This window comes from Callithrix jacchus, chromosome 3 (genome assembly GCF_049354715.1).
Source record: "Callithrix jacchus isolate 240 chromosome 3, calJac240_pri, whole genome shotgun sequence".
In the NCBI taxonomy this organism is placed as follows: Eukaryota; Metazoa; Chordata; class Mammalia; order Primates; family Cebidae; genus Callithrix; species Callithrix jacchus.
Window position 1 is genome coordinate 184,645,838 of NC_133504.1, and position 25,891 is coordinate 184,671,728.

The 25,891-nt window shown below is 43.3% G+C and overlaps 1 protein-coding gene across 4 annotated transcripts in view; it reads right to left on the bottom strand.

The window, feature by feature from the left end:
* The window catches only part of STX18 (syntaxin 18), a 120,187-nt gene that overhangs the window by 35,904 nt on the left and 58,392 nt on the right, over positions 1-25,891 (bottom strand). For 3 of the 4 annotated variants that reach the window (XM_035294074.3, XM_035294073.3, XM_035294076.3), the window contains exons 2-3: positions 13,416-13,483; positions 672-787 (exon numbers count right to left, since the gene is read on the bottom strand). In XM_035294074.3, the coding sequence (XP_035149965.1) occupies positions 672-787; positions 13,416-13,483 (184 nt within the window). Of the gene's footprint in view, positions 1-671; positions 788-13,415; positions 13,484-21,465; positions 21,655-25,891 lie in introns of all 4 variants that reach the window. The other variant, XM_035294075.3, reaches the window with a different exon arrangement.

A 25,891-nucleotide genomic window follows, 5' to 3' on the forward strand; every position in this document is an offset into this window, starting at 1 on the left:
CGGGAGAATGAAACATCAATGAAAGTGAGAAAATAACCGCCCCAGTGCCAGACATGGTTCCAAGCATGCTGCAGGAATTAACTTCCTTCTCAGAACAACCCAAGAGATACATCCCCTAATTGTCTGCATTTCATAGACAAAAAACCAAGGGCCAGGGAGATTCAGTAACTTGCTGAGGGCTATATGGCTCGGATGGGCGGAGCTGGGGTGCAACCTAAGCAGCCCTGGCTCCAGAGCCTTCCTCCTAACCTTGAAGGTTTGACAGGAAAGTTTATCTGAATACTACGAGTAGAGAGCTTAAGTACCCCAGGCTGTCAACCCCCATCTCACTAAACGCCACACAGAACAGAGGCGCGCACACACACACACACACACACACACACACACACACACTTTGTCTTCGCTGTCTCCAGCCCCTTGGTAAATTTTTGGTTCTGTTTGGAGAGTCCTTTCCATCTTCCTCCCCCCACTGGTTTAACTTGAATGATACGGCCTTTTCATTACTTTTAACAGCTTTGGTTAAAAAAATGATCAAGAAAGCAAAGATTTTAATGTTTTAAAACCTAAGTGGAAATAAGAAGAGGGAGTTTTAACTGGCTGCACCGTATGAATCTTGCTTAACTGCTTGCTGTATTCCTGGTTGCCCGTTTGCATCTTTCAGAGCACTTTACCTTCTGTTCGTAGTTGCTGAATTGCTTCTGAACAGGTCCTCATGAAGATCTGGGCATCCTGGTCTATCTGGTCTCGTTCTGAGTCTGTCATCCTCCCATATTCAGACATGGTATGGCTAAAAACAGAGACATCAAAGGAAAGGGCAGCAGCAAATGATAACATAATATAGTCTGAGTGGGATGGGAAGGGAAGAAAAGGCCTCCCTCATCAAGTGACATTTAAGCGGAGACTCGAAGGGTGAGGAAGAATAGGCCAGGTGAAAAAGTAAGAGAACCATCCAGACAGATAGTTGAACCAACACATATGAAGGGTGCATGGTAGAAACCCCTCTGGAATAGACCCACTGATTCAAGGCAGATAAGGAGTGGGAGAGGGAGAAGGGGCATGGAGTCAGGCTGCAGCATAAGCCAGGCTTATGAAGAAGGTAGGCTTGGGAGGCCAAGGTGGGTGGATCACAAGGTTAAGAGATCAAGACCATCCTGGTCAACATGGTGAAACCCTGTCTCTACTAAAAATACAAAAAATTAGCTGGGCCCAGTGGTGTGTGCCTGTAATCCCTGCTACTCAGGAGCCTGAGGCAGGAGAATTGCCTGAACCCAGGAGGCGGAGGTTGCGGTGAGCCTAGATCGCGCCATTGCACTCCAGCCAAGAGCAAAACTCTGCCTCAAAAAAAAAAAAAAAAAAAAAAAAAAGAAGGTAGGCTCTGCTTTTGAAAACAATGGAACAGCTACTGAAGGGTCTCACACCACACAATGACTGAATTAGAGGGCAGAGGGTGTTCCCTAAATATTCCAGGCACATTCCCATCTCAGGACCTTTACATGTGTTGGTTGTCTCCTCTTTCTGGAATGTTCTTTCCCCAGATAGCTGCATAAATGGATCCCTTACTTCTTTTAGGTGTTTACTCCATGCTGCCCTCTTAATGAGGCCTTCCCTAGCCCAACTTTATAAAACTGCCCCCCTCGACATTTTCTATCCCACTTCCCTCTCCTTCCCCACAAAGATACTCACCCCACTCTAACATTCTATACATTTTACTTAATTTTTTCTTGCCTGTCTTTCCCCTCTAAAAATGTAAGTTCTACAAAGGCAAGGACTTCTGTTTGTTCACTGCTGTATCCCCATCATCAAGAGCAATGCCTAGCATTTCATAGGCGGATCAATTAATAAATCAGTAATCACATACTTCTGAATGAACTGAGACAATGAATGAGCCTGAGTTGGAGAATGTGCTTGACACACAGCTACGTCTGTGCTCCCTAGTAAGTTCCTCCTGAACTGATTTTCCCCTAACCCAAGCCATCCGCTTCCCAAAGCCTTCTCTGGGAAACTTCAGGCACAAATAAACAGGGAATGAATGCATCCATCCTGAGGACAGGCCTCTCTAAAAAAGAAAGGGGTGAGGTGAGCATGGGGTCCTTCTCAGTTCTAATCACCAGACAAGCATCCTCTTCTCCCTTGGTGTCACCCCTTCCCCATGTCCCCCACCCCACTTCCACAATTCTGGGGGAGAGCTGAGAGTCGGAAAAAGAAATCCCACAGGCTCCTAGGGAATAGACGATCCTCTCTCAATGGAACCTGAAGAGTGACACAGAATTAGTTCCTTATTCCAATTTCCTTAGGATCTTGTTCTATTAGTTGCTTAGGCTTGGCATGGCAACCATGAGAGAAAGGACTCTGTCTGAGGGAAGACCCAACAGTGAGACAAAGGGGTCAAGCCAGCAAGCTCAATCCCCTCTCTCCAACCACAGCCTACCCCCAGCCCCAGATGAACAGCTTCCTTCTGGGGAGGAGTCAGAATAGCAAGCAGAGGGGCCAAAGCCTTCCGTTCATCCCCACCAGGAACCTTCTCATCAGAAACAGAGGATAACGGGGTCAGGGACAAATGAATCAGAAAGCTACCAACTTAGAATATGTACCCTGCGGACAGAGTAGACCTAGAAATGACTAGTTCCAAAAACATTGGATCTACTCTATATCCTCCTACTCTATATTTTGATTTAATGGAAACTCAGATCAGTAAAATTGAAAAGGTCTAAAGGTTAATTTGATAAAACTGATTACTCAATTAAAAGGTAATGTTCCTTTAGGAAACATTATATATATACATTAACCTTTTAAATTGAAAATTGACAGTATGATTATTCTGTTAGTAAGAACAACAGAAACCAAGAAAGTTTTTTTCTCCCAAGTGTTATTGTTTTGTTGCCAGGACATTGTGGAAAAGGTCCATCTACCAGAAGTGGAGACATTATTTTTAATTAAAATCATTCAGAGATCTAGCCAGAGGCTATCTAGGTTGCATGCTGTTCTGCTCTAGTAAAATGTCATTATTAAAAAAAATTAAATGGGTCAATAAAGTCTGAGCTCTACACTCCAGAAAAAATTACAGCTTCCTAATTATGTGAAACTAACAAAGCCTCATAGGTCTGAAGGCAATATTTCTACACATATTCTTTCAATTCCATGATCATACTCCATATAAAATGCTCCTAGGAGCAGGCCAAGGCCAGCACATTGCATTAGGAGGGCAGAAGAGTAAAAAAGAAAGGCTTTAAGCAGTGTACCACCTTTGGGAGGGAGAACTTGATGAGAGGCAGGCAGTAAGCGTGGCCTTTCTCCATCTGGAGAGAACGTGGGCTACCGGGGGGATGCTTATTCCCTAGTCCTCATGTTTCTATAGGAACCAACTGCCCAAATGACACCTTGCCTCCTCGCAGGGCCTCCTCTCTCTGGCCCCCTGGCAAAAAGCATGCGGTGTGCATTTAGTCACCACACCTTTCTCTCTCCTCTCTTTTGCCAACTTAGAGACAGCAGAGGTTCTGCTCTGTTCCTCTCTCTCCTATGTTGCAAAGGGGCCTGTCCCTGCTGTCTGTGCTCCAGGGCCTGTGGCTGTTCAGTAGCACTAATGGCTGAGTGTGTGTGTCTAATTCAGGAGCAGAGTATCAGCAAGGCTACCCGCCTGCAAACCTAAGCTTTGTCTGCCAACCTAGATTTTACCAATGATAAAGCTGATACAATGTGGGTCTCCACTGTGTTGATCTGACTCCTGCCTCCATTTCTTTCTTCCCTTCCTTCCTTCCTTCCTTCCTTCCTTCCATCCTTCCTTCCTTCCTTCCTTCCTTCCTTCCTTCCTTCCTTCCTTCCTTCCCTCCTTCCTTCTTTCGTTCCTTCCTCCCTTCCTCCCTCCCTCCCTTCTTCCTTCCCTCCCTCCCTTCCTTCCTTCTCTCTCTCTCTTTCTCCCTCCCTCCCTCCTCCAAACTCTCTCTGGCAGAAAACCGAGGTAGGTTTTGTCTTGTTCAAAAATCAATATCCTCCAACCCCCTGCAACTGCATCATAGGTCAAACAGGGTTACAATTCAATTATCATTTACCAAGAGACTTCTATGTGCCTGGACCTCTCACACCAATCTAGTTTAATCCTCACAAGAACATTATCCACATCTTATAAAAAAGAAATCAAGCAAAAAGATGAGTTACATACATTCACATGATAAATACATGGAAGAACTGGGACTGGAACTTAGGTGTGACTGACCCCAAAGCCCATGCTTTTTCATAGGGACCAAAATAGCTGGTGGAGTAGAATTCAGTGTGCACGAGTTGGCAATAAACAACTGGCTCCAGGAAAACGAGTAAAAGACTGAGTTTCTAGCTAGGCCCTGCGGCATATGCCTACAATCCCAACTACTCAGGAGGCTGAGGCAGGAGGATCACCTGAGCCCAGGATTTTGACGCTAACCTGGGCAATGCAGCAAAACCACCTTTAAAAAAAAAAAAGACCAAGTTTCTAGAATGAGGCGATGGACCTGACAAGACGAAGCATGCCTTGGGGACAACAGCTCCATCTCCTGAAACTATCTGCCTGTAAGTGGCAGAGCTGGCACTGGCCCCAGGGAACCTGATCCTCAGTCCCAGCATCTGCTGCCATTGTAGCTGGGAGAGGGGAAGGCTTAGGCCGTCTTTACTGTACTGAGACACAAGTCCATACTGCAGCAGTCTGGACTGCTGGGAACACCGAAAAACAATGTGCAGGAGCCTCCTTTTGCTGTTTGAGTGCAACTGCCTTCACATCATCGAAAGCTTAAAATGACTGCAAAGTTGGCCAGGCGCGGTGGCTCACACCTGTAATCCTAGCACTTTGGGAGGCTGAGGCAGGCGGACTGCCTGAGCTCAGTAGTTTGTGACCAGCCTGGACAACATGGTGAAACGCTGTCTCTACTAAAAATACAAAATAATTAGTTGGGCGTGGTTGTACGCGCCTGTAGTCCCAGCTACTCGGGAGGCTGAGGTAGAATTGTTTGAACCCAGGAGGCGGAGGTTGCAGTGAGCCAAGATCGCACCACTGCACTCCAGCCTGGGCGACAGAGTGAGACTGTCTTCATTAGGAAAAAAAAAAAACACTGCATCTGGATGCCACTGTGTTGTTCTTTTTGCATTGCATTTCAATGATATTGTCTGGTTTGAACCTCTCGACTGCCTCCTGAGTCATTATCCCTCTCACTGTTGACTTTGCAAACTTTTTCTGAAAAGGGCCAGAGGACAAACATGTTAGAGTTAGTCCATCACAGCTACTGGACTCTGTTGCTGTAGCATAAAAGCAGCCCTAGACAATATGCAAACAAATGAATGTGGCCATGTGCCAATACAACTTATTTATTATGGACACTGACATTTGAATTTCATATAATATTCACATGTGATAAAATATCCTTATATTTTCCCCAACATTAAAATATGTAACTAAAATGTACATTTAAAATGCAGATTTGGCCTGCGGCTGTGTTTGCTGACCTCTGGTTTAGAGGAAGACATTGAGTTTCATAGATTCATAAGGTTTGTAAGGAGTGGTGTGAATCAAACCAACACTCAAAGCATTTACTTTGCTGGATGTCTTTTCAAGGAATAGGGAAGTTCATAAGAGATTTCTATGGAAGATATTTACAACCACCTCATCAACCTAAGTTGTCCGATACTAAAGAAAGAAGCCACAAATTGATAGCTTTATATAAGCTTTGTAATGTTTTACAAAATTCCTGTGGCTTCCAGTTTTACAGCCTATCGAATTAGTATTTGATACACACATACACCTCTAGAAATAAAATTGACACTGCAATCCAGTGTTATTTTAACTGAGATCTTAAAAATAAGGTTTTCGTGGTACTACTATGCATCAGAATAATTATTTTAGTCTATTCCAAAATAATGCAAATGAAATGCATTTACAAGCATAAGTTTGCCTATGTATGTTAAGTGTAGGTAGACAAAGCATCAAGGATTATTTAAAATTCAACTGGGGTATAATTGTTTTTCTCTGTTGGAGAATTTATATGAAGTATTTCCATTTTTGTATATGTTGACAAAGTTTAAAAAACAGCAGAGATTTATTTTATATTCTCTATCTTTGTGACAGGAAGGCTTCTGACATGCAAACATCCCTTGTTTTATAAAGATGAAATCCTAAAAAGATGCTCCTAATGATGTTATCCTATCTGTCAAATCCAACCTTTTCATTAATTCACATAATACATTTGAAAATGAGTCTCATGGTAAAATGCCATCCTAAAGCCAGGTGCGAATGGAGCTGGGGAAGAGACAGAGACGAGACACCTGTACTGCCACTGCCCGTGGAGAGCTGGAGTCTATTCCAGAAATCGTTTCGTAAGTGTTAGTGAGAATGCCTTTTTCTCTTTTTCTTTACAAATGGCATTTTCAATGATTTGCATCATTCCTTCATCTGCTCGATAAATATTTAGTGCATGAGAAACTATCCTTTTCATCTCTGCATGTTTTACAATAGGGCAGACACTGTTGGCAGGCTGCATGCAGGTGTCAAACCCTTTTTATCTGAATTCCCATCCTTCTTTACCAAGGTAACTCATACTCCTTCAGAGCTCAGCTCAAATGTCACTTCTTCAAGGACACTTTCTCTGATAACCTAAAATTCCTCAAAAGCGACCTGTTCTCATAAGTTTCAAAGAACTTCTTGATTTCTGCTTTAATTTCATTATGTACCCAAGAGTCATTCAGGAACAGGTTGTTCAATTTCCATGTAGTTGTATTTCTGTGAGGTCAGTGTGACATCCCTCTTATCACTTCCAACTGTGGATCTTCTCTCTTCTCTATTAGTCTAGCTAAGTCTATCGTATTTCATTGTTTTTTTTCCCAAAAACCTGGATTTTACCAAAAAAAGTGGCTCCTGGATTTTCTGATTTTTTTGAAGGTTTTTTTTTTTTTGTGTGTCTCTATTTCCTTCAGTTCAGCTCTGATCTTGGTTATTTCTTGTCTTCTGCTAGCTTTGAGGTTTGTTTGCTCTTGGCTCTCTAGTTCTTTTAGTTGTAATGTTAGGTTGTTAACTTGAGATCTTTTTAGCTTTTGATGTGGGCATTTAGTACTATAAATTTCCCTCTTAACACTGCTTTAACTGCATCCCAGAGATTTTGGTATGTTGTATCTTTGTTCTGTTGGTGGAACAACAAATTAGTTCAACCATTGTGGAAGACAGTGCGGCAATTCCTCAAAGACCTAGAGGCAGAAATACCATTTAACCCAGTAATCCCATAACTGGGTATATATCCAAAGGAATATAAATCATTCTATTATAAAGATACATGTATGTATATGTTCATTATTGCAATATTCACAATAGCAAAGACATAGAATCAACCTAAGTGGCCATGAATGAATGACAGACAGGATAAAGGAAATGTGGTACATATATACCATGGAATACTATGCAGACATAAAAAGGAACAAGATCACGTCCTTTGCAGGGAGATGGATGAAGATGAAATCCAGTATCCTCAGCAAACTGATGTAAGAACAGAAAACCAAATACCACATGTTCTCACTTATAAATGGGAGCTGAATAATGAGAATGCATTGACATGGGGCAGGGGGCAGGGGGGAAGCAACACAAACTGGGGCCTGTTGAGGGTGTGGGGTGGGAAAAGGGAGAGCATCAGGAAGAATAGCTAATGGGTGCTGGGCTTAATACCTAGGTGAGAGGATGATCTGTGCAGCAAACCACCACGGCACACGTTTACCCATGTAACAAACCTGCACATCCTAAACATGAACCCCCGAATTTAAAATAAAAGTGAGAAAAATAAGAAGCTACCTGTTCTCTATTTTTGCAGTACCTGTCATATCTGCAATGCTACCTGTTTGCATGAATACTTTAGAAGCTCCATGAAGGTAGGGGTAACCATGTTTGTATTTGTTCTCTGCTTTATACTCCATGCCTGGCATAGTCTGTGACTCATGGAAGGCACTCAATAAATAACTGCAGAATGAATACACTGATGAATGAATCAAAGGGATCAAATCATGGCACTATAAACATGCGGAGATGAGTAGGACAGAGTTTTTTACCTCAAGAAATGTGGTAGAAGCAATTATGAACAAGTAACCCTTCTACCAGGTACATGTGAGAAGTACCACAAGAAAAGCACAGAAAAAGAGCTGTCAGCGTTCAGAGGCAGGAGAGATGGCTCTTGGATAGGAAGGCAGGGCCAGGACAGGATCTACAGAGAAGGTGGTGGTATAATGGGTCTCTCAGGATGGAAGCATGTGACCATGTGACATGTGTGAAATGGAGCGAAGAGCAACAGGCAAAGCTGACAGTGTGAGTAGAGGCCGGGAAGCCGAACAAGTGCTAATTCTGAATGCAGCTGTAGGGACCGAGAAGGAAAGGGGAGGATAGAAAAGTGGGTGAGGTTAATGAAAAGTCTTGCTTATCTAAGAAGTATGGATGGGCTATATCCTCCAGGCAGGGAAGGGATCTGAAGAGGGAAGCAGGTGATTCCATCTGTGATGATGAGGACTACACCTGTGCCTTCCAGACAGACCAGGAGAAGAAGGGACAAAGCGGGGAGTTGAGAATAACGACTAGGCAAGTGACAAACACTGTACTGAAGCACTCTAGAAGGGATGGAAGGAGCAGGCAGCATGCAGGGAGACAGTGCTGCTCACAGGTGCTGGGCGAGCGGGACAGTGGCAGTGGGGACTGAGAGAAGCCTGTGCTCATGACATGCATTTAGGAACAACTGTAATTGCCTGATGGGTTCATCTTGCCCACTACCCAGATAGAGCCGATTTGCTAAGACGGGGAACTGCAATAGAAAAAGAGTTAAATATGCATAGAGCTGTCTAAAACTGAGACTGGAGTTTTATTATGACTTAAATCAGCCTCCCTAAACATTAGGAGGCTGGGTTTTTTAGTGGTAGTTTGGTGGGCAGGGGCTAGGGAATGGGGAATGCTGATTGGATGGGCTGGGGACGAAATCCTAGGGAGTCAAAGCTGTCCTCCTGCACAGTCAGTTTCTGGGTGGGGCCATAAGACTAAATGAGCCAGTGTCCTGGTCTGCGTGGTGCCAGCTGATCCATCAGAATGTGGGATCTGAAAATACTTCAAACATCAATCTTAGGTTTTATAGCAATAATGTTATCTATATGAGTAACTGGGGAGGTTAGTGGTCTTCCGGCCTCTGGGTACATGACTCATGAGCCATAACTTCTAATCTCATGGCTAACTTGTTGGTGTTACAAAGGTGGCTTTGTCCCCAAGCAAAAAGGGGGTCTGTTTCCAGGAGGGGCTGTTACCACGCTTGTTTCAAAGTTAAACTATAAATTAACTTCCTCTCAAAGTTAGTTTGGCCTAAGACCAGTAATGATCAAGGGCATCTGGGAGGTTAAAGGCAAGATGGAGTTGATTAGGTTGGATCTCGTTCACCCTCGTAATTTTCTCACCGTTACAACGTTTGCAAAGGTGGTTTCACTATTGGCATGCTGGTGAGAGAGGAAGTCACAGTAGGTGGTAAGAATGTGTGGTGGGAAGGGCAAGGATTCCATGCCCAGCCCAGCCCGGGCTCAGAGGCTCACCAGCTGTGATCTTCAGATTATGTCATTGCTACTCTTTCATTGCTTGCCTGCCACATGGCTTAACAGCAGCGCCACCCTCATAGGGCTGAGGTGAGGACGAAGGGAGATAATATTACTAACTGGTGCTTATCAGAGTACCTAATACAAAATAAACATTCAGGATGGAAGGATAAGGTGGGCATGGGGAGTGGGTGGGAGGGTAGCCAGGTAGGTAGACAGAACTTGTTTTTCCTAAGTAGAGACAAATACCAGAAAAGGGCCTGAAACAGAGCCCTGGAGTTCTTATGGGGTAGATGAAGGACAGAGACAAAAAAGAGTGGTGAGAAGAACCAAGAATACTGTAATGGAAGTCAAGGGAATAGGAAATTTCAAGAAACCGATGATGGTCAACAGGATCGAAGGCTGTGGCAAAGTGGTGGAGCTGAGGAAAAAACCATCCAGGTGCTCAACACAGTCCTCATTGGAGAAGGACAGGCTTCAAATACAGTGACTTGCCGTTTCACGTTTATCATGGAATTGGACAGGCTAGCCTGAAAGTGCACTTCAAAACTTTTTTTCCCTTTTCTCCCTAGTCTCCAGATGTAACTGAAGGCTTATGCAGAAACCCTTTTTCCTCCTTAGTCTTAGAATACAGCCTTGAAATGTACTTTCTTTGAAACACCATGTCTCCTCCCTTTCTCACCATACATTCCCTTACACCATGTACATTTACCTAACTGTATGTGTCTAATTATGTGCTTACCTGGAAGTTTCACGGCTAACTTGAGACAGACTGAGCATGGAGACCTAACTGCAAAACTTCAGCGATTACCTCAAGGTGGTCAGTCTACAACCCGGCCATTGCTGACATGACACCAGCCTGCACTGATAGCTACCAGAACGAGACACACAGACCTAGTACTCAGCACCACTCCTGCTTTCCCCCGTTAGCTTTGGAAATAAAGTCACCTTCCTTTCGTCCTTGTTACCGGCTTTGCAAGTGGTGAGCAGCTGAGCCTGTGCTTGGCTATGTTATCACAGTCAAAATTGAAAAGCCTATTTACCATGTTGGCAAGGATAGGGAGCAATTATAACTCTCACGCATTGCTACCGGGAGTGAAAACCCACTTTGGAAAATTGCTTGGTAGTTTATTTTAATGCTAAGCATGCAACTACCATTGGTATGACCCACTAATTTCACCCCTAGGTATTTATTCAAAGGAAATAAATGAGTATGTCCACAAAGAGACTTGCAAAAGACGCTACTCGCAAAGGCTCTATTTCTAATAATCCCAAAGTGGAAACAGCCCAGGATTCTCTAATAGTAGAAAAATGGATAAGCAAACTGGGGTAACTTCATACAACGGAATATTGCAAATAATAAAGCAACAAAAAGGAACAAACTACTAGCAGACACAACATGCAAGAATCTCAAAAACGTGGAGCAAAAGAGGTAGACACACCAGAGTAGGTGCCATGTGAGTCTATTCATATTCCCTTTGAGGAAAAGCCACTGGATCTGGTGATTAGGAAGTTACAGATGAGCATTAGGAGAAAAATTTCAGAAAGGTGATAAAAACCGAGCCATATGGTTGGCATGGAGTGAAAGGTGAAGAAACAGAGGTTGCGTCAACTGCAGTCTACAGGCCAAGTCTAGCCTGCAGGCATGGCTCCCTGTGGTCTGAGAACTAAGAATCGTTACAAGTTTTTAAAGGTTGTAAAAAACAAAAACAAAAAATATGCGGCAGAAACCATATGTGGCCCACAGAGCCTAAACTATTTACTGTCTGACTCTTACAGAAAGTTGGCTGATCCCTGATGAGACTTTCTCCCCACGTTTGGCACTGATGTGAAATGAAGTGACAGTGCCTGTGGCTTAAGGATCAAGCAAGGTCAAATGTATAAACTAAAGGAAGAAAAGAGCCAGATGACCGAAAATAGCTGGGAATCATGAATACAGCAGGACCTGAGAAGCAGTGTGAGCAATGAGATAAAAAATACACCCACACCGCTTCTCAGGTACTGCTGTATTCTTGATTCCCAGCTATTTTTAGTCACCTGGCTCTTTCCTTCCCTTTAGCTTATACACGTATACACTAGTAGGACAGTACCCTTAAAAACAGAGACGGGTTTCTCTCTAACAGGTGGAAAGAAGGAGATGAGGTCCAATCAAAGGTCACAACTTCCCAGAGTAGCTCTGATACCACCTCAGTGGGGCCTGTCCTGACTACTCTGTGTGAGAATCATGAGCTTTCCCAGCACTCCCAATCCCTGTTACCTTGTTCTATTCTTCCTTTCCTTTCCTATGACCTAATGGACTATACACATAGTGCTTGTCTTCGCCAGCCCACTACAATGCAAATGCCCTAAGGGCAAGAATATTTGTTTTTTATTCCCTGATGTGCCCTAAGCATCTAGAATTCAAGAAACCTTTGACGAATCAGGAAGTTTAATCTGGAGTGAGGGGTCAGGGTGGAGCAGGGAATCTCAATGTCAGCACCTGCTAAGTTCTGGGCCGGGTAAGTCCCTGCTGTGGAGAGCCGTCCCGAGTTTTGCACATCCCCGGCCTCTACCCACTAAAGGCCAGCAGCACTCCTCTACCTAGTTGGGACAAACAAACATATCTCCAGACATTGCCAAATGTCTCCTGGGGTGCAAAATCACCACAGTTGAGAACTGCTGGGCTAGTCGTGGACCTCAGGACTAGGAGAAAATCATTCATTTGATAAGTATTTACCGAGTGCCAAACATGGGTGAGGAACTATGGAAACAAGATGAAAACCTGAACAAGGTTCTTGACCTCATGACACGTACAGCCTGGTGACAAAGACAGATAATAAGCTGCAATTATTAAATAATTACAAATTGTGTTTAGTGTACTGAAGAAAATACACAGGGCGGAGAAACTAACAGAAGAGATCTATTTTACAAAGGGGAGTGAGAGAAGGCCTCTCGGAAGAGGGAGTATTAAGTTGAGACTTTAAGTTTGAAAAGGAAACCACCATGGGAAGGGGAAGAACAACACACACCTGGGCCCTGCGCCAGGAAAGAGCATGGCACCTTCAAGGAAGGCTGGCATGGCTGGAGCACAGTGGTGGGAAGGCAGCGTTCTGGATGAGGCCACAGGCCAGATCAGGAGGGGTGAGACCGCGGTGTAGAGGCTGGTGTTAATGCTAAACAACGCAGTATTCATGGTGGGTTTACTCAGGTGGTGATGTAATCCAATTCATGTTTAAAAAAGACTCAGGCTACTGAGTAGAAACTGGACCTAGCCAGCAGGAGGAATGTCAGCCACCAGGAGGAATGAGTTACATTAGGGGATGAATAGAAGGATTATCAAAAGTGCCCTAAGAAAGGAAGGCTATGCCAAATGGGTGTGCAGCTGCCTCTAGCAGGTGTCAAAAGCTCTAGAGAAGGACAAGAGAAGAAAATGGCCATCAGGACTGAGCACTGGGAACTGGTGAGGGAGGCACGACCCAGCGACACGAGGGTAAGGACTGAAATGTGCTCATAAGAAAGTCACCGAAACAGCAAAACCAGTGCCACAGACTGGGACAGCAAGAGATGGGCAAAAATAGCTTAGCAGAGGCTTGAAAACTTTGTTCCTTCACAGGTTCAGGGTATACAAATGCATGTGTCCCCAACTTTAAATACAGCTAAGTATTCATGGAGTGAGTTACATTTGACAGGAGATAGTGGTACATATAGAGATACAAATAAGACTGGAAGGTACTGCTGTTGTGATTTCATGACTTTAAACTGGCCTTCCTCATTACAACTCTGAGTTATTAAGAAAAAGGTGAGGGCAAAAAGTGCAAAAGAAATACAGGCACAGAAAAGAACATAGTCATCAAAATTCTGGTAAAAACATATCCACTTACCTATAAGCATTAATATAATCTTTCCTGTGTTCCAGAAGAAAATCTCTCAGTTTGCCAATGTGAGAAATCTAAAATTAAAAAAGAAAGTAAACAGCTTATATAGATTTGTCACACCCATGTAATGAATTTTAAATTAATAGAGAATAAAATGCAAACCACAGAAAGATTCTGAAGCTACAAACTGAGCACCTCCGGTTTTAGGCTCTCATACAATCACACGTTCATTAACATTCCTGGGCCACAGTCTCCCATTGAGGCTCCTTCTACCTCTAATTGTCAGGACCTATGACACTATGAGTAGGTGATTTCTAAATGACTTAAAGATGAAATGAGATAATGTATATCTAGGAATTACATAGCATGTGTTCAATAAAGGTGAATTCCTTTCCTTTTCTTACAGCTAAAATTGTACAGACAAGTATTCCTTCTTCCAAGTGTTCTAAGAAACTCTAAAGCTGAAGCTGTTGGGTTTATAAACAGGGCCCATGCAGAGCAGCAGAGTTAAAGGTAAGATTCAGGGGTAATGATTTATCCCTAAACAGCAAATTTCCATCTTTCCTATGGGCTATTTCCATGGATGAACAAAAAGAACTCAAAGGTACAGGTACAAAGCATTGTGTTTGTGATGGCCGTTTCTAGTATAATAAAAACCTATTCTAAATCACCTACCACATGTCAGATACTGTGCATGGAAGCAGCACTTCACAGATAAATAAAAAGTGGTGGGAAGAAAGCTTAGATCACAGTCAATGGGGACAAAGGTGTTTCCAGAGGAAGAGTGATCAGCTGGCCTGCTGGTCTTCCGACCACCGCTTACTCCAGCTTCTTACACACTTTGCACTCATTCCAAACACTTGTGGCCCCAGCCTTGCAAGGTCTGCTGAACTTTCTTCTCTTTCATGGAAGTTTTTCTGTCAAGGCCAACCCAGGCTAATGTTCCCTTTGCTCTGAATTGAAAAGGACTTCTGCACACCACCCTCTTGGCATTCAATTATTCATGGTCTTGTACTCTGACCTAAGTTTTATATACACACTTCTTTGTCAGTGGCAGAACTATGCAAGGAGGGCTTGCCCAGCTTTCCCTACAGGTCTAAGCACAACAAGAAGCACAGAGGTGATCAATAAACACTGTGGCATGAGTAGATGCCTAAATACAAGATAGCTTTCATCACAAAAGAAACATCCATGGTTTGCCTGGAGACAGGTCAGTATGGGTTCAGTTACATTTCCCACATAGTCTAGACTCTTATTATAGATGTGGTTCAGAAAAACACCCTAAGGCATTGTAAGCAAACAAATCAGAGAAAAAGAATTAAGTATGCTCACAATATTCATGTAGGTCACAGCACATCAGGACTAAGAGACTGTCCACCATCCCTGACACTGATCAGCACTTTCTCGTTCATGGGCTCTTTCTCTTCCCAACAACCCTGCTGCGCTATGATTACTATTGTTCTCATTAACCAGTTTGAGAAAAGCTAAGTGACTTGTCCAAGGTAACACATATAGTACGTGAGCTTGGTTTCAAGCTCAGGACTGAATCCAAATTCAGCGTGTTTCCCAGTGCACTGCCACTGCCTTCCTTACAATCCTGTTCCAATTTTCCACTTGGGCTGTAGCAGGAAATCTGACTTAAAAGTCTGTTGGGAAAAAATTAAGAGCTATGCAAGCAAGGAGATCATTACAACGCACACAAGATTTGACCAAGCTACTCTTCTGTTTTAAAACCTTCAATGGTTTCCATCTCCTTACCCCTACCCCTGTCTACCAGGGGTTAAAAAGTCAGCTGCCTCTAGGGGCCACGTGAACAGTGTAAATGAGCAAAGCAAGGCAAATGGGTGGGAAGAACACATCCGACAGTGGTGAATTCTGGTTGTGAAATACACTGCAGCAAAGGAAGCAGCTCTGCAGGCTGATTTGCCAAAGGGCAGCCAATGCATTGTCTCAGGGCCTAAACGATGGGAAAATGTCCAAACTCCCAAATGCAGCATTCAAGGCCCTTCACAAGTCAGCCCTGAAAGCCCCTGCCGTACACCCTGCACCACTCCAGCCTCCAAGTCCCAGGCCTTCCCCACACTTGCATAGGCATATGCTTCTCCCTTTCCCTGGAATGCCCTGCCCAGCAAATTCTTCCTCCTCATTCAAGATCCTCTTTTCCTCCTCGTACTCACCCTACATTTCCGGCCGCAGTCAGATCCCTTCCCTCATAAAGCGCTACATGTGCATCTATTTCAGCACCCGTTCCTTCATGATCACAATGACTAGTTCAGAGACTGCAAGTTCTGAGAGGATAGGGAGCCCTCTCTTTCCCCAGAGCTTGTCAGGCACAGTTCCTGGCAAAAAGCGGACCCTCAAAAACTTTTACCAAATATGAAATAAACAGTGGGTACTGAATAACCCCAGAGGGATTATACCTGCTACAGTAAGCAGAATAATGGTTTCCCAGCTTCCCCAGTCCCATTCCCCTGCAAGATGTCCAACTTCTAACCCCTGGAACCTGCAACTATATGATGTTACATGACAACAGGGAATTAATGCAGCAGATGAGTTAAGGTTGCTCATCAGATCCCAGCACTTTGGGAGGCTGAGGCGGGAGGATCACGAGGTCAAGAGATCGAGACCATCCTGGCCAACATAGTGAAACCCGGTCTCTACTAAAAATACAAAATAATTAGTTGGGCATGGTGGTGTGCGCCTGTAGTCCCAGCTACTTGGGAGGCTGAGGCAGGAGAATTTCTTGAACCCGGGAGAAGGAGGTTGCAGTGAGCCAAGGTCGCACCACTGCACTCCAGCCTGGCGCCTGGTGATGGAGTGAGACTCTGTCTCGAAAAAAAAAAAAAGTTGCTCATCAGTTGTCCTTAAAGTAGAGAGATTATCCTGGATTATCAGGGTAGGCCCAATGTCATCACAAGGGTCTGTATATGTGGAATTGGGAGGCAGAAGAGAGGGTGAGAATAACGCAATGTAAGAAAGACTCATTCCAACACTGCTGGTTTTGAAGAGTGGGAAAGGGAGCCAAGGAATGTGCGGAGCCTCTAGAAGCTAGAAAGGGCATGGCAATGGGCCTTCAGAAAAGAACACAGTCCTGCTAACACCTTGATTTTAGCTCAGGGAGTCCCATTTTAGACACCTGATTTATAGAACTATAAGATAATAAATCTGTGTTATTTTAAGCCACATTGTTACAGCAGCAATAAGAGACTAATACACCCTCTAAGAGCCTTACTACCCATAACAGGTTCTTTTTAGGAGTCATAAACTTTTCTATAAAAAATTTTGAAAAGTCCAAAGGAATCCACTATACAGGCTAGATCCAGCTGCACACCCCTACTTTTAGCTAGTCTAGTCTACAAGTGAGGGACGGAGCCTGGGGATGAGTGCCAGGAGCAAGAAAGCCACGCAGGGGCCCACGAGCACATAATTACTACACAAGAGGTTGCAGTTAGTCTAACAAATGTGATCAATTTCATATGCTCTGTAATGGCAAGTTTCTATGAAATGAAGTTATTAAAATAGAGTGCAGCTGGTTCCGGAGTCAATGGAACCCTTGATAAGAGGTGTGCTAAGTAATTACTGAGTAAATAACATCAGTATAGTAACTCAGCACAATACTTAACAGGAATACAAGGTACGATATTTCAAAGTCTAAAAGTGGAAAAAATAAAAGAACATTTAAGATTTCTTTAGAAATGTGAGAGCTCTGAATTTTCTATTAATTTATTTTAAAAAATCATGACAAATCAATAACAACAAAAAAGTTCAACAGATCTTTGATTTATCTACACTGGCATACCCAAGTCTCCAAACGGCATTAGAGAATATGATTATCTTTGTAGAGAATCACATGACTACCGTTAACTTCATAAAGACTCTTGGGCAAGCTCTCATCTATTTACTGTTAGGCTTAGTCCTATTTTTAAAAATAAACTGGCAGAGATCCCATATTATGGTACATACAATTCTGATATGCCTGTTACATTTTCACATTTTTAGAGAGGTTAAATAGTTGTATGCTTTGGATTTTTCTTTTTTGTAGATAAGGGGTCTTGCTATGTTGCCCAGGCTGGTCTCAAGCTCCTGGGCTCAAGTAATTCTCCCACCTTGGCCTTCCAAAGTAATAGGATTCAGGTATTAGTCACCATACCTGGCCTATGTTTTGGATTTTTAATGTTTCCACATATACTGCTAATTTTGAAAGAGTCACTTAATTTGATAAAGTAGGAATGAGTATTTACATAAAGAGAATGTCTCTTAAAAAGAGTAAGGCCATTCTGGTGTAAAGTTTGATAAGGAAATTAGAGTAAAATCAAAGTACATTTTAAGGATCTAAAACTAGCGTCAGTTTCTAACAGTTTTATCTCACGGAATGACCTGGGAAAAGGGCATAGGGAAAAAAGGAATCACTGGTCAAGTCTCTGTGGGACCAAGCAGGTGACGTGATGCAAGGGCTAAAACCAGGGAGTGCTTTGGAGGCGGAACCCCTGTTGCGAGGCACCTTGCACGCCTGGACAGCAGGAGGAACACACCATTTTCCCTGCTCTGTGTCTTTGCGACTGCTCTTTCTCTTCCTTTATCCCAACCCCATTCCACCTTTCAGGATCCGCTTAAATGACCCCTCCTCTATGCAGCCTTCCCTAACACCTCCCTCTGTGTTTTATAGATAACTGTTTGTACTTTCCACATTAGAAGTATTTAACTGTGATATTCACTAGAATTCAAGTCAGTTCCTTGAGGTTAACATCTCTGTCTTGTTCATTTTCGTATCCCCACTAGTGCCTAAATGTTGGAAAAGGAGTAACGGCTGTGGGGGCGGGGGCGGGGGCGGAGGGAGGAGGAGAAAAAAAGGAGATGCGACAGAAAAGACTTCAAGATCTGATATACCCTGATGTACCAGACAGACTGCACCTAGATGTCTGAGTGAATTTTTAAAAATGAAGAGAGACAAGCCAGTGGTTTGTGCAAATGAACAGTTCTCTTAGAAAAGTTAGTGAGGTGAGTTCAGAAGGTACAGCGTCACCATGTAAAACCTACTAAGACTGGGCAACCTAACAGCTTCACAAGATCATCTGTCCTCACAGGTGAACAGTCTTCCATCAGACTGACGGTCTGCCATGGAAAAGAGTTTTCATCAGTGAGCTATAGTTTGATTATACCGCCGTATTAAATATGTCTCTACCAGACAGGAAGGGTGTGGACAAAGAAGAGAGAATTCTGTATTTCTACCATGAAGTGTAGTTTAAAACAAGAATTGAACTACAGACAAAAGAAAAATGAAATATTTATTTAATGTCTCCTCTATACCAGTTACCGTAAATGAGTTATTTCACTTAACTCTGATAACCTGTGGAAACAGATATTCTTAGTGGAAAGAAACCAATGCTTAAGACCAACCGAGCTGGAACTAGAACACTTAACCGTTATGCTGAACTAGCATAGGCTCCCTCAGTACTGTTAAATTAATAAATATGTTGCTGTTTTTTAGTTTTGTTTGATGTTAAACTCATTTTAATGCCCATTGCATATTGTTGTTTTTCACTAAAGAATCTCTCATTTAATACTTAGTGATATTAAGGAATTATAATCAATTTCATTTAGGTGTAATAACATTATATATTAGGATTATGTTTTCATTTATTTTATTTATTTAAGACAGACTCTTGCACTGTTGCCCAGGCTGGAGTGCAGTGGCACAATCCTGGCTCACTGCAACCTCCGCCTCCCAGGTTCGAGTGATTCTTCTGCCTCAGCCTCTTGAGTAGCTGGGACAACAGGTGTGTGCCAGCATGGCTGGCTAATCTTTATGTTTTCAGTAGAGACAGGCTTTCAGCATATTGGCCAGACTGGTCTCGAACTCCTGATCTTGTGATCCACCCACCTCGGCCTCCCAAAGTGCATGAGCCACTGCACCAGGCCTGTGTTTTTGTTTTTAGAATCCTTATCTTTTAGAGATAAACACTGAACAACTTACAAGTAAAAGTATACAATGCCCAGGATTTGCTTCAAAATAAGACAGGGGAGGTAACAGATGAAATAGGATCAGTCCTGAGATGTTGATGACTGCAGATCAGTACATGCTTATATGGGGAGTTACTTGTGCTAGTCTAATTTAGTATATATTTGAAATTTTCCATAATAACACGTTATTTTAAAAAATCTCAGGGCTGGGATGGTGGCTCATGCCTGTAATCCCAGCACTCTGGGAGGCCAAGGCAGGTGAACCACCTGAGGTCAGGAGTTTGAGACCAGATTGGCCAACATGGTAAAACCCATCTCTACTAAAAATACAAATAAAAAATTAGCCAGGCATGGTGGCTTGTGCTTGTAATCCCAGCTACTTGGGAGGCTGAGGCAGGAGAATCGCTTGAACTTGGAAGGTGGAGGTTACAGTGAGCCGAGATTGTGCCACTGCACTACAGCCTGGACAACAGAGCAAGGATGCTGTCTCAAAAAAAAAGAGAACAAACAAAAACTCTCATGTAGTATTTTCTTCTTTTACCATTTTTAGTCATTTTGAAGTACAGATTTTCTGCTACCAAACTAGTAACAACCCTTACTTAACAACTAAGGGTTGTTAGTTGTTAAATAAGGGTTTAACAACTCTTGCCAACAATAAATAAGGGCCAACAATCTCTGGCCACTTTATTTCTAAGTACTCGCAATCTATGCTTAAATTCTATTTAACAGGATCAATATCACTTAAAAACAACAACAAAACTTTCACTGAGAGCTCACTCCCAGTCAGGCGCAAGTCCGAAAGAACTGCCTGCGCTACTCATCCACTCCTCCCAGCAATGCCGAGGAAGCAGTGATACCATCATGCCGGCCCTATGGATGAGAAAACTAAGTCAGAGGGAGGATAAGGAATTTCCTCAGGGACATGTGGGTTGAAGCCTGGATCCAGCCCAGCCAGTCGAAGTACCAGTCTTGAGTTCTTAACTGCCAAATTTACAGAGTCCTGGCGAGTCACAGCTATAGTTTTCCAGTACTATATTTGCAAGGAAGACACCTGGGAACTGAGGAAAAGCCTCCACGTGGGCAATATCAACATCAACCTATTCTTGTCTTTTTGTACTACATCTCTATTCAACATGCAGTACATGCTTGATTTTACCAATCAAGATCGCTGCTTAGCACCTGCCACGTGTGTGCCAGGTAGTGCACAAACTGCTTGACGCGTGCTCTGTGGTTCCCACCCCTCCATAACAATTGTATGAATTAGACATTACCTCCTCCTGCCCCACCTAGTAAACATGGAAACAAACCTATGCAACGTCACAAGGCTAATAAATGGAAGAACCAGCACTGATGACAGATCTGTATGACTCACAGTGTTCATGTTATGTTTAGCTTAGCTAGGTCTGAATTTTTTTTCATAGAAATAAGCTGATCTTCATGAGAGTATCTGTGACAGTATTTGTATATGTTGATTTTTAAAAACAGGAAATATACTGGATACAGAAAGATCTGCCAAAAAAAAAAAAAAATGTTTTCACCAATTGACATTTGTCTCCTCTGAAGTTGGCTGCTACTGTTTCTTGTGTTTTATGACATGGGGGGTTTTGAATTGGCAAGGGATATTGAGAATAGGGATACTGAGAAGAAGATCCACAAATACAGCAAGAAAAAGAATGGTCAGAAAGACTGGCAGAACAATGGTGACCAGCTCATTCTGAGTATCGATCACCAAGCCACATGAAAACATGGTTAAAACAAGTAATGAAAGCAACATCCAGGATTGTTCGCTCCCCCATTTGAGTTAATCTATATCCACTTTTTAGCTTATAAGAGGGTAGATGGCAGAGCAGAGATTCTGGGCAAAAGACTCTGGGGGGGCGTTGATGAATCAGGGCAGATAGAGGAAAGATGGGCAAAAAATCCAGAGAGTGGGTCGAGGTGCTGGGGTTCTACTCCCTGCTTTGCCACTTAGCTGCGAAGGGATGCTTACTCCCCACGGCCATGCATCAGGTGGATGGACTTCAGGTGGACCAATCTTCCTGGCCTATGTCCCCACCTTTACTCACTCTTTTTAGATGGAAGAGGAGTGACTCACCTGTGTCATGATTTGGAGAAGGGAGAGTATGCTGCCCTGTCCTCTCCTCTTTTCAGATCAGCCAGCCAGCACAGAGGGTATATTCTGGCCCATGCACCACTCGGATTGGACCATAAATCTAAAGCCAGACTCTCCACTTGGCTTTTTCTTGCCGACTCCTATATTTTTCTTTCAGGTAGTTCCACTGGACTGGGAAGAAAGGCATATATTTTATAAGCTCCACTAAACTTTTAACCTTTGCCAGCTGAAATTTTGAGCAAGTTGCTTAATCTCCCTGGGCTTCACTAGAAAGGAAAGTGGGTAAAAACTATTTTTAAAAATAGGAGTAGCACAAGCACAATTTTTCTTGAGTACTACATACTATACAGCAGGCACGAATCTAAATGCTATCCATCCTATTTGCTTCTCCTAACAATCCTTTAGGGTAGACACCATTATTAAACAATTCGGCAGAAAAGAAGACAATAAACTAACACATTCTGTATAAATGATTTGAAATAAATGGAAGACTGTTCAGTGTGTCTCCAACAGAGTGCCTGTGTGCCTTCAGCTTCTGCAAGTCTACCCACAAAGATGACCCTGCTGTCCCATCTGAGTACAATTTAGTCGCTGAAGGTTGTGTTTACCAGACCTGTGGAAGGGACGTAGTGAGCTCTAACTTGTTCAGGTGAAAGGCACTGTCTACATAGCTATGGGCACAGAACTAACAGCCACAATCCAGTATCAGCTAGGCTCTGGCTTCTTCACTAGGCAAATACTTAACCAAACAAGGCATTCATCTGACTCATCCCCTTCTTTCTGCAAAGATAAATCTCATTTACTTTTAATTAGCTATATTTTAATGAGCCTAATTCCCCAAATCATCAAGACATAGACATTCTCCACAAAACCCATCTACTATAAAAGCAAATTCATTATAAAATAGTAGTGTGGTCCCTACATGAGATCATTTGACAGGGGGAGAGAAAAGGCTCTCTTACCTTGCCTGTTCTTACATACACAAAGATTTTACTAGGAAAGACCAAACAAAGCAACACAGCATCCCAATAGGTGAACCTGAGAGGGCTGTTCCTGTAAGTGGATCTACACAGTTGATATGGACTCCACACCAGGAACTACTAACATGGATGAAATTCCCATAAATATATTATCTAGTGGAGAAAAACAAGGCAAAACACAGGTTGCCCAAAGCATATATGGTGTGATCCATTTACATAAAACATATGAAATGCATACCTAAAGCTGTACACATACAGAGAGGGGAATCGAAAAGACTGCTCATCAAAGTATCAATGATTGTAGGTGGTAAGATTTGGAGACTGCTTTCTTCTTAATACCTTCTGGACTTTAACATTTTTCTGCAATTAGTACGTATAGCCTTTATAATCAGATAAAACATGATTAAACAATGAAGAAGGGTGAATCCTCCCACAAACTTCCTTGACTAAAACTGTACCTTATCTTCCCCCTTAACCCAGGATCAAGTCCACTTCCCAATGCCCAAGCCCCGCCAGTGTCCTCCTCTCCACTGCCGTCACCAGATGCAAAGCCCTCCGCTCCTCTCAGTCCAGCCTTCTGACTCACTCCTACACAGGCCTTACCTCTCCTAAAGGCTTATCTGCTATCTCCAGACCAGGATAAGGATCCATCTTGCAAATATATCCCTCGCAGAGATGTCACCATCTTGTTTTGAATTTTTGTTTTCATGTCTCTCTGACATGCCTAGTCCAAAGTGGCTCCTCAATAATTATTTAATGCTCCATATTGAATTTTCTTTTTTAAAACACTTTTTGAATTGATTTCTATCCCCTTCAAGAATCAGTAATAGGGTAGAATAAACTCTAAACATCCTAAAGCAGATACACACTTTGCATTATCCACTAGATGGCAACACAAGTATCAGAGCAGCAGTAATAACGGGACCTCTCTCAAAAATATCACAATCTTTCCCAAGGACTTTAAACATTTCTCTGATTCTTTCTTTTGATCTGGAATCAAAGGATTAATAAAGGTTCACCATTCTGCGCAGGCTGAAGCTGCACTGAGCTTGTTTTTAAACATACACGTGCATCGTGGAGGACTCGAGTCCAGGAGTGTTCTGAAATACCGCATTCTAGGCAGATTCCACACAAACGGAGCTCCCGGAGCGTGGCTGCCAGCTGCCATCTCAGGCGGCAGGCCCAGCTTTGTTTCTATGTGTCACCACAGAACAGCCTTGCTAGCTGTTCCTTCGTGGGTGTTTTGTGAATTGCCCAAAGCACGATACACTGTAAAACAAAAGCCCTGGTACAAAATGGTGGGATTCTTCTCAAAGAACGACTGCCTTCTGACCGTGGGGAGAGTTCAAAGCAGTCGACGAGTGTCCTTTGCTGATCACAGCAGTGGTTTGACTTGCAACCCCCTCACCCTTCCCAGGATGATAGAAATTCTGTTCTGCTGGCGCTTGCAACACTTCCAACAAAGACCTGATTGATTATGGAACACTAGGTACTGATTTGCATAATTTGCCTCTGCAAGAAACAAGCATTGTTCAAGATTAAAGAGACTCCAGTAGGTCCCTCTGGCATATTGTAAAAAGTTCCCTATAACACAAAATCATTATTTTTTTTCATTCAATCAGGGGACACAGCTTGCTGTTCAGTTAGTATGCAGCCAAAGGCACAGCCAGAAAAACCACTGCTGTATAATGTTTGCCAACTACTGATAAGTTAAAGTGATTTTTCACAAGGATCATGTTCCCAAGTTTAATTTGGAGCCCACTGACTAAATTCCAAGTCTAACTCCTTTCAGTCTTAATTGAAAAATGCATCAATACCAATTACTAAGTCTGAGCTAAAAGTTCAGAACTAACACATCTCTGGAACATGTTGACCGGCTGAAGTCACAGTGGGGACTGTCTGAGTCCTGTCCTTGTGCAAGAGAAGCTCCCCAGTGACCAGTCACCCACAAAAGAGGCTAGCACAGCCATAGACATTCCACTGTGCTCTGGGCCACGGCAGCGAGTTTGTTGAGGGCCTACATAAAGGAATTGTTCCTTTCTTGGTTTCTTCTCTTCTTTTCCTTTTCTTTCTTTTTTTTTTTTTTTGTTGTTGTTGTTGTTAATGAATGAGAGTTTCTTATGTTGCTCAGGTTGTCCTTGAACTCATAGCCTCGCCTCCTCAAAGCCAGGACAACTGGCCGGAGCCACCGCCGCTCCCTCTTTCTTTTTTTTTTGAGAAGGAGTCTTACTCTGTCACCCAGGCTGGAGTGCAGTGGTAAGATCTCAGCTCCCTGCAATCTCTGCCTCCTGGGTTCAAGCGATTCTCCTGCCTCAGTCTTCGAAATAGCTGGGATTACAGGCCCATACCACCACACCTGGCTAATTTTTGTATTTTTAATAGAGATGGGGTTTCACCATGTTGGTCGGGCTGGTCTCGAACTCCTCACCTCGTGATCTGCCCGCCTCAGCCTCCCGAAGTGCTGGGATTGTAGGCGTGAGCCACCGCACCCAGCCGGTCTCCTCCCTTCAGCAGTTGTTGCGTAAGCACCTCCTATGAGCTAGGTCTATCTTCTATCACTTTCCCCTAATTCCATTTGAGGGGGACACCAGGATGACTCTCCTCCCTGCTCCTTCCCTCTCTCTTCCTTGTCCCCTCCAGAAGCACTAGCCTCCCTTGGGGTCCAGAACATCACTGTCTCCAGGTTCTCTCTTAAAATCATGACTCCTTTTCTTCACCTTCATTCATTCCCTTTCTGCCTTTGTTAATCTCTGAAACTTCTTGTAAGTTCAGCCCTTGCCTCTTTTTTTACATGTTCTTGCTAAGCTCACTCATTCTAATCCTTAGATTTACTATCTACATGAATTGTCCACCCGGCCCCTGCCTCCCTCCTGTGTTCAAACTAGAGCATCCAATTGTCTTTTAGACACTGCCCCTGTTGTGTCCAAAGCCTCAAAAACAACATGTCCGAACGGTATCCTCATGCAGCCAATCACACCCTCTTGCTTATTCCTAGTCCCTCTTGTTCTGATGACCCCAAAGAGAAAGTCTTCATCCTCTCTGGATTCCAAGTTAGAACATCTTGGCCATTTTAGACTCTTCTCTCTTTTTCACCTCACAAATGAAATTGGTCAGCCGGTCCCATCCACTGACCTTGTGAAACACTGGCTAAAGGGGCTGGCCCCATCCAGACCAGCTTTTGTTCCTGCACTTCCTGCAACCACCTGCCTGCCAGACCACAAAGCCTTTCCTTAAACAAGCCTCCTCTTTTCTGCCCTGCACTCTGGTACCTGCTTCTCTCTGTCCAGAACAGCTTCATTCTTATCAGGCAAGCTCTACTCAAAATTGTGGACCCAAGGAAGCTTTAAAACAGGGTATTCTGGGTTCACTTTCCACCTTCCTTGAGGCAAGCTGTAAGTGATAAATGTTAGCTGAATATATCAAGTTCT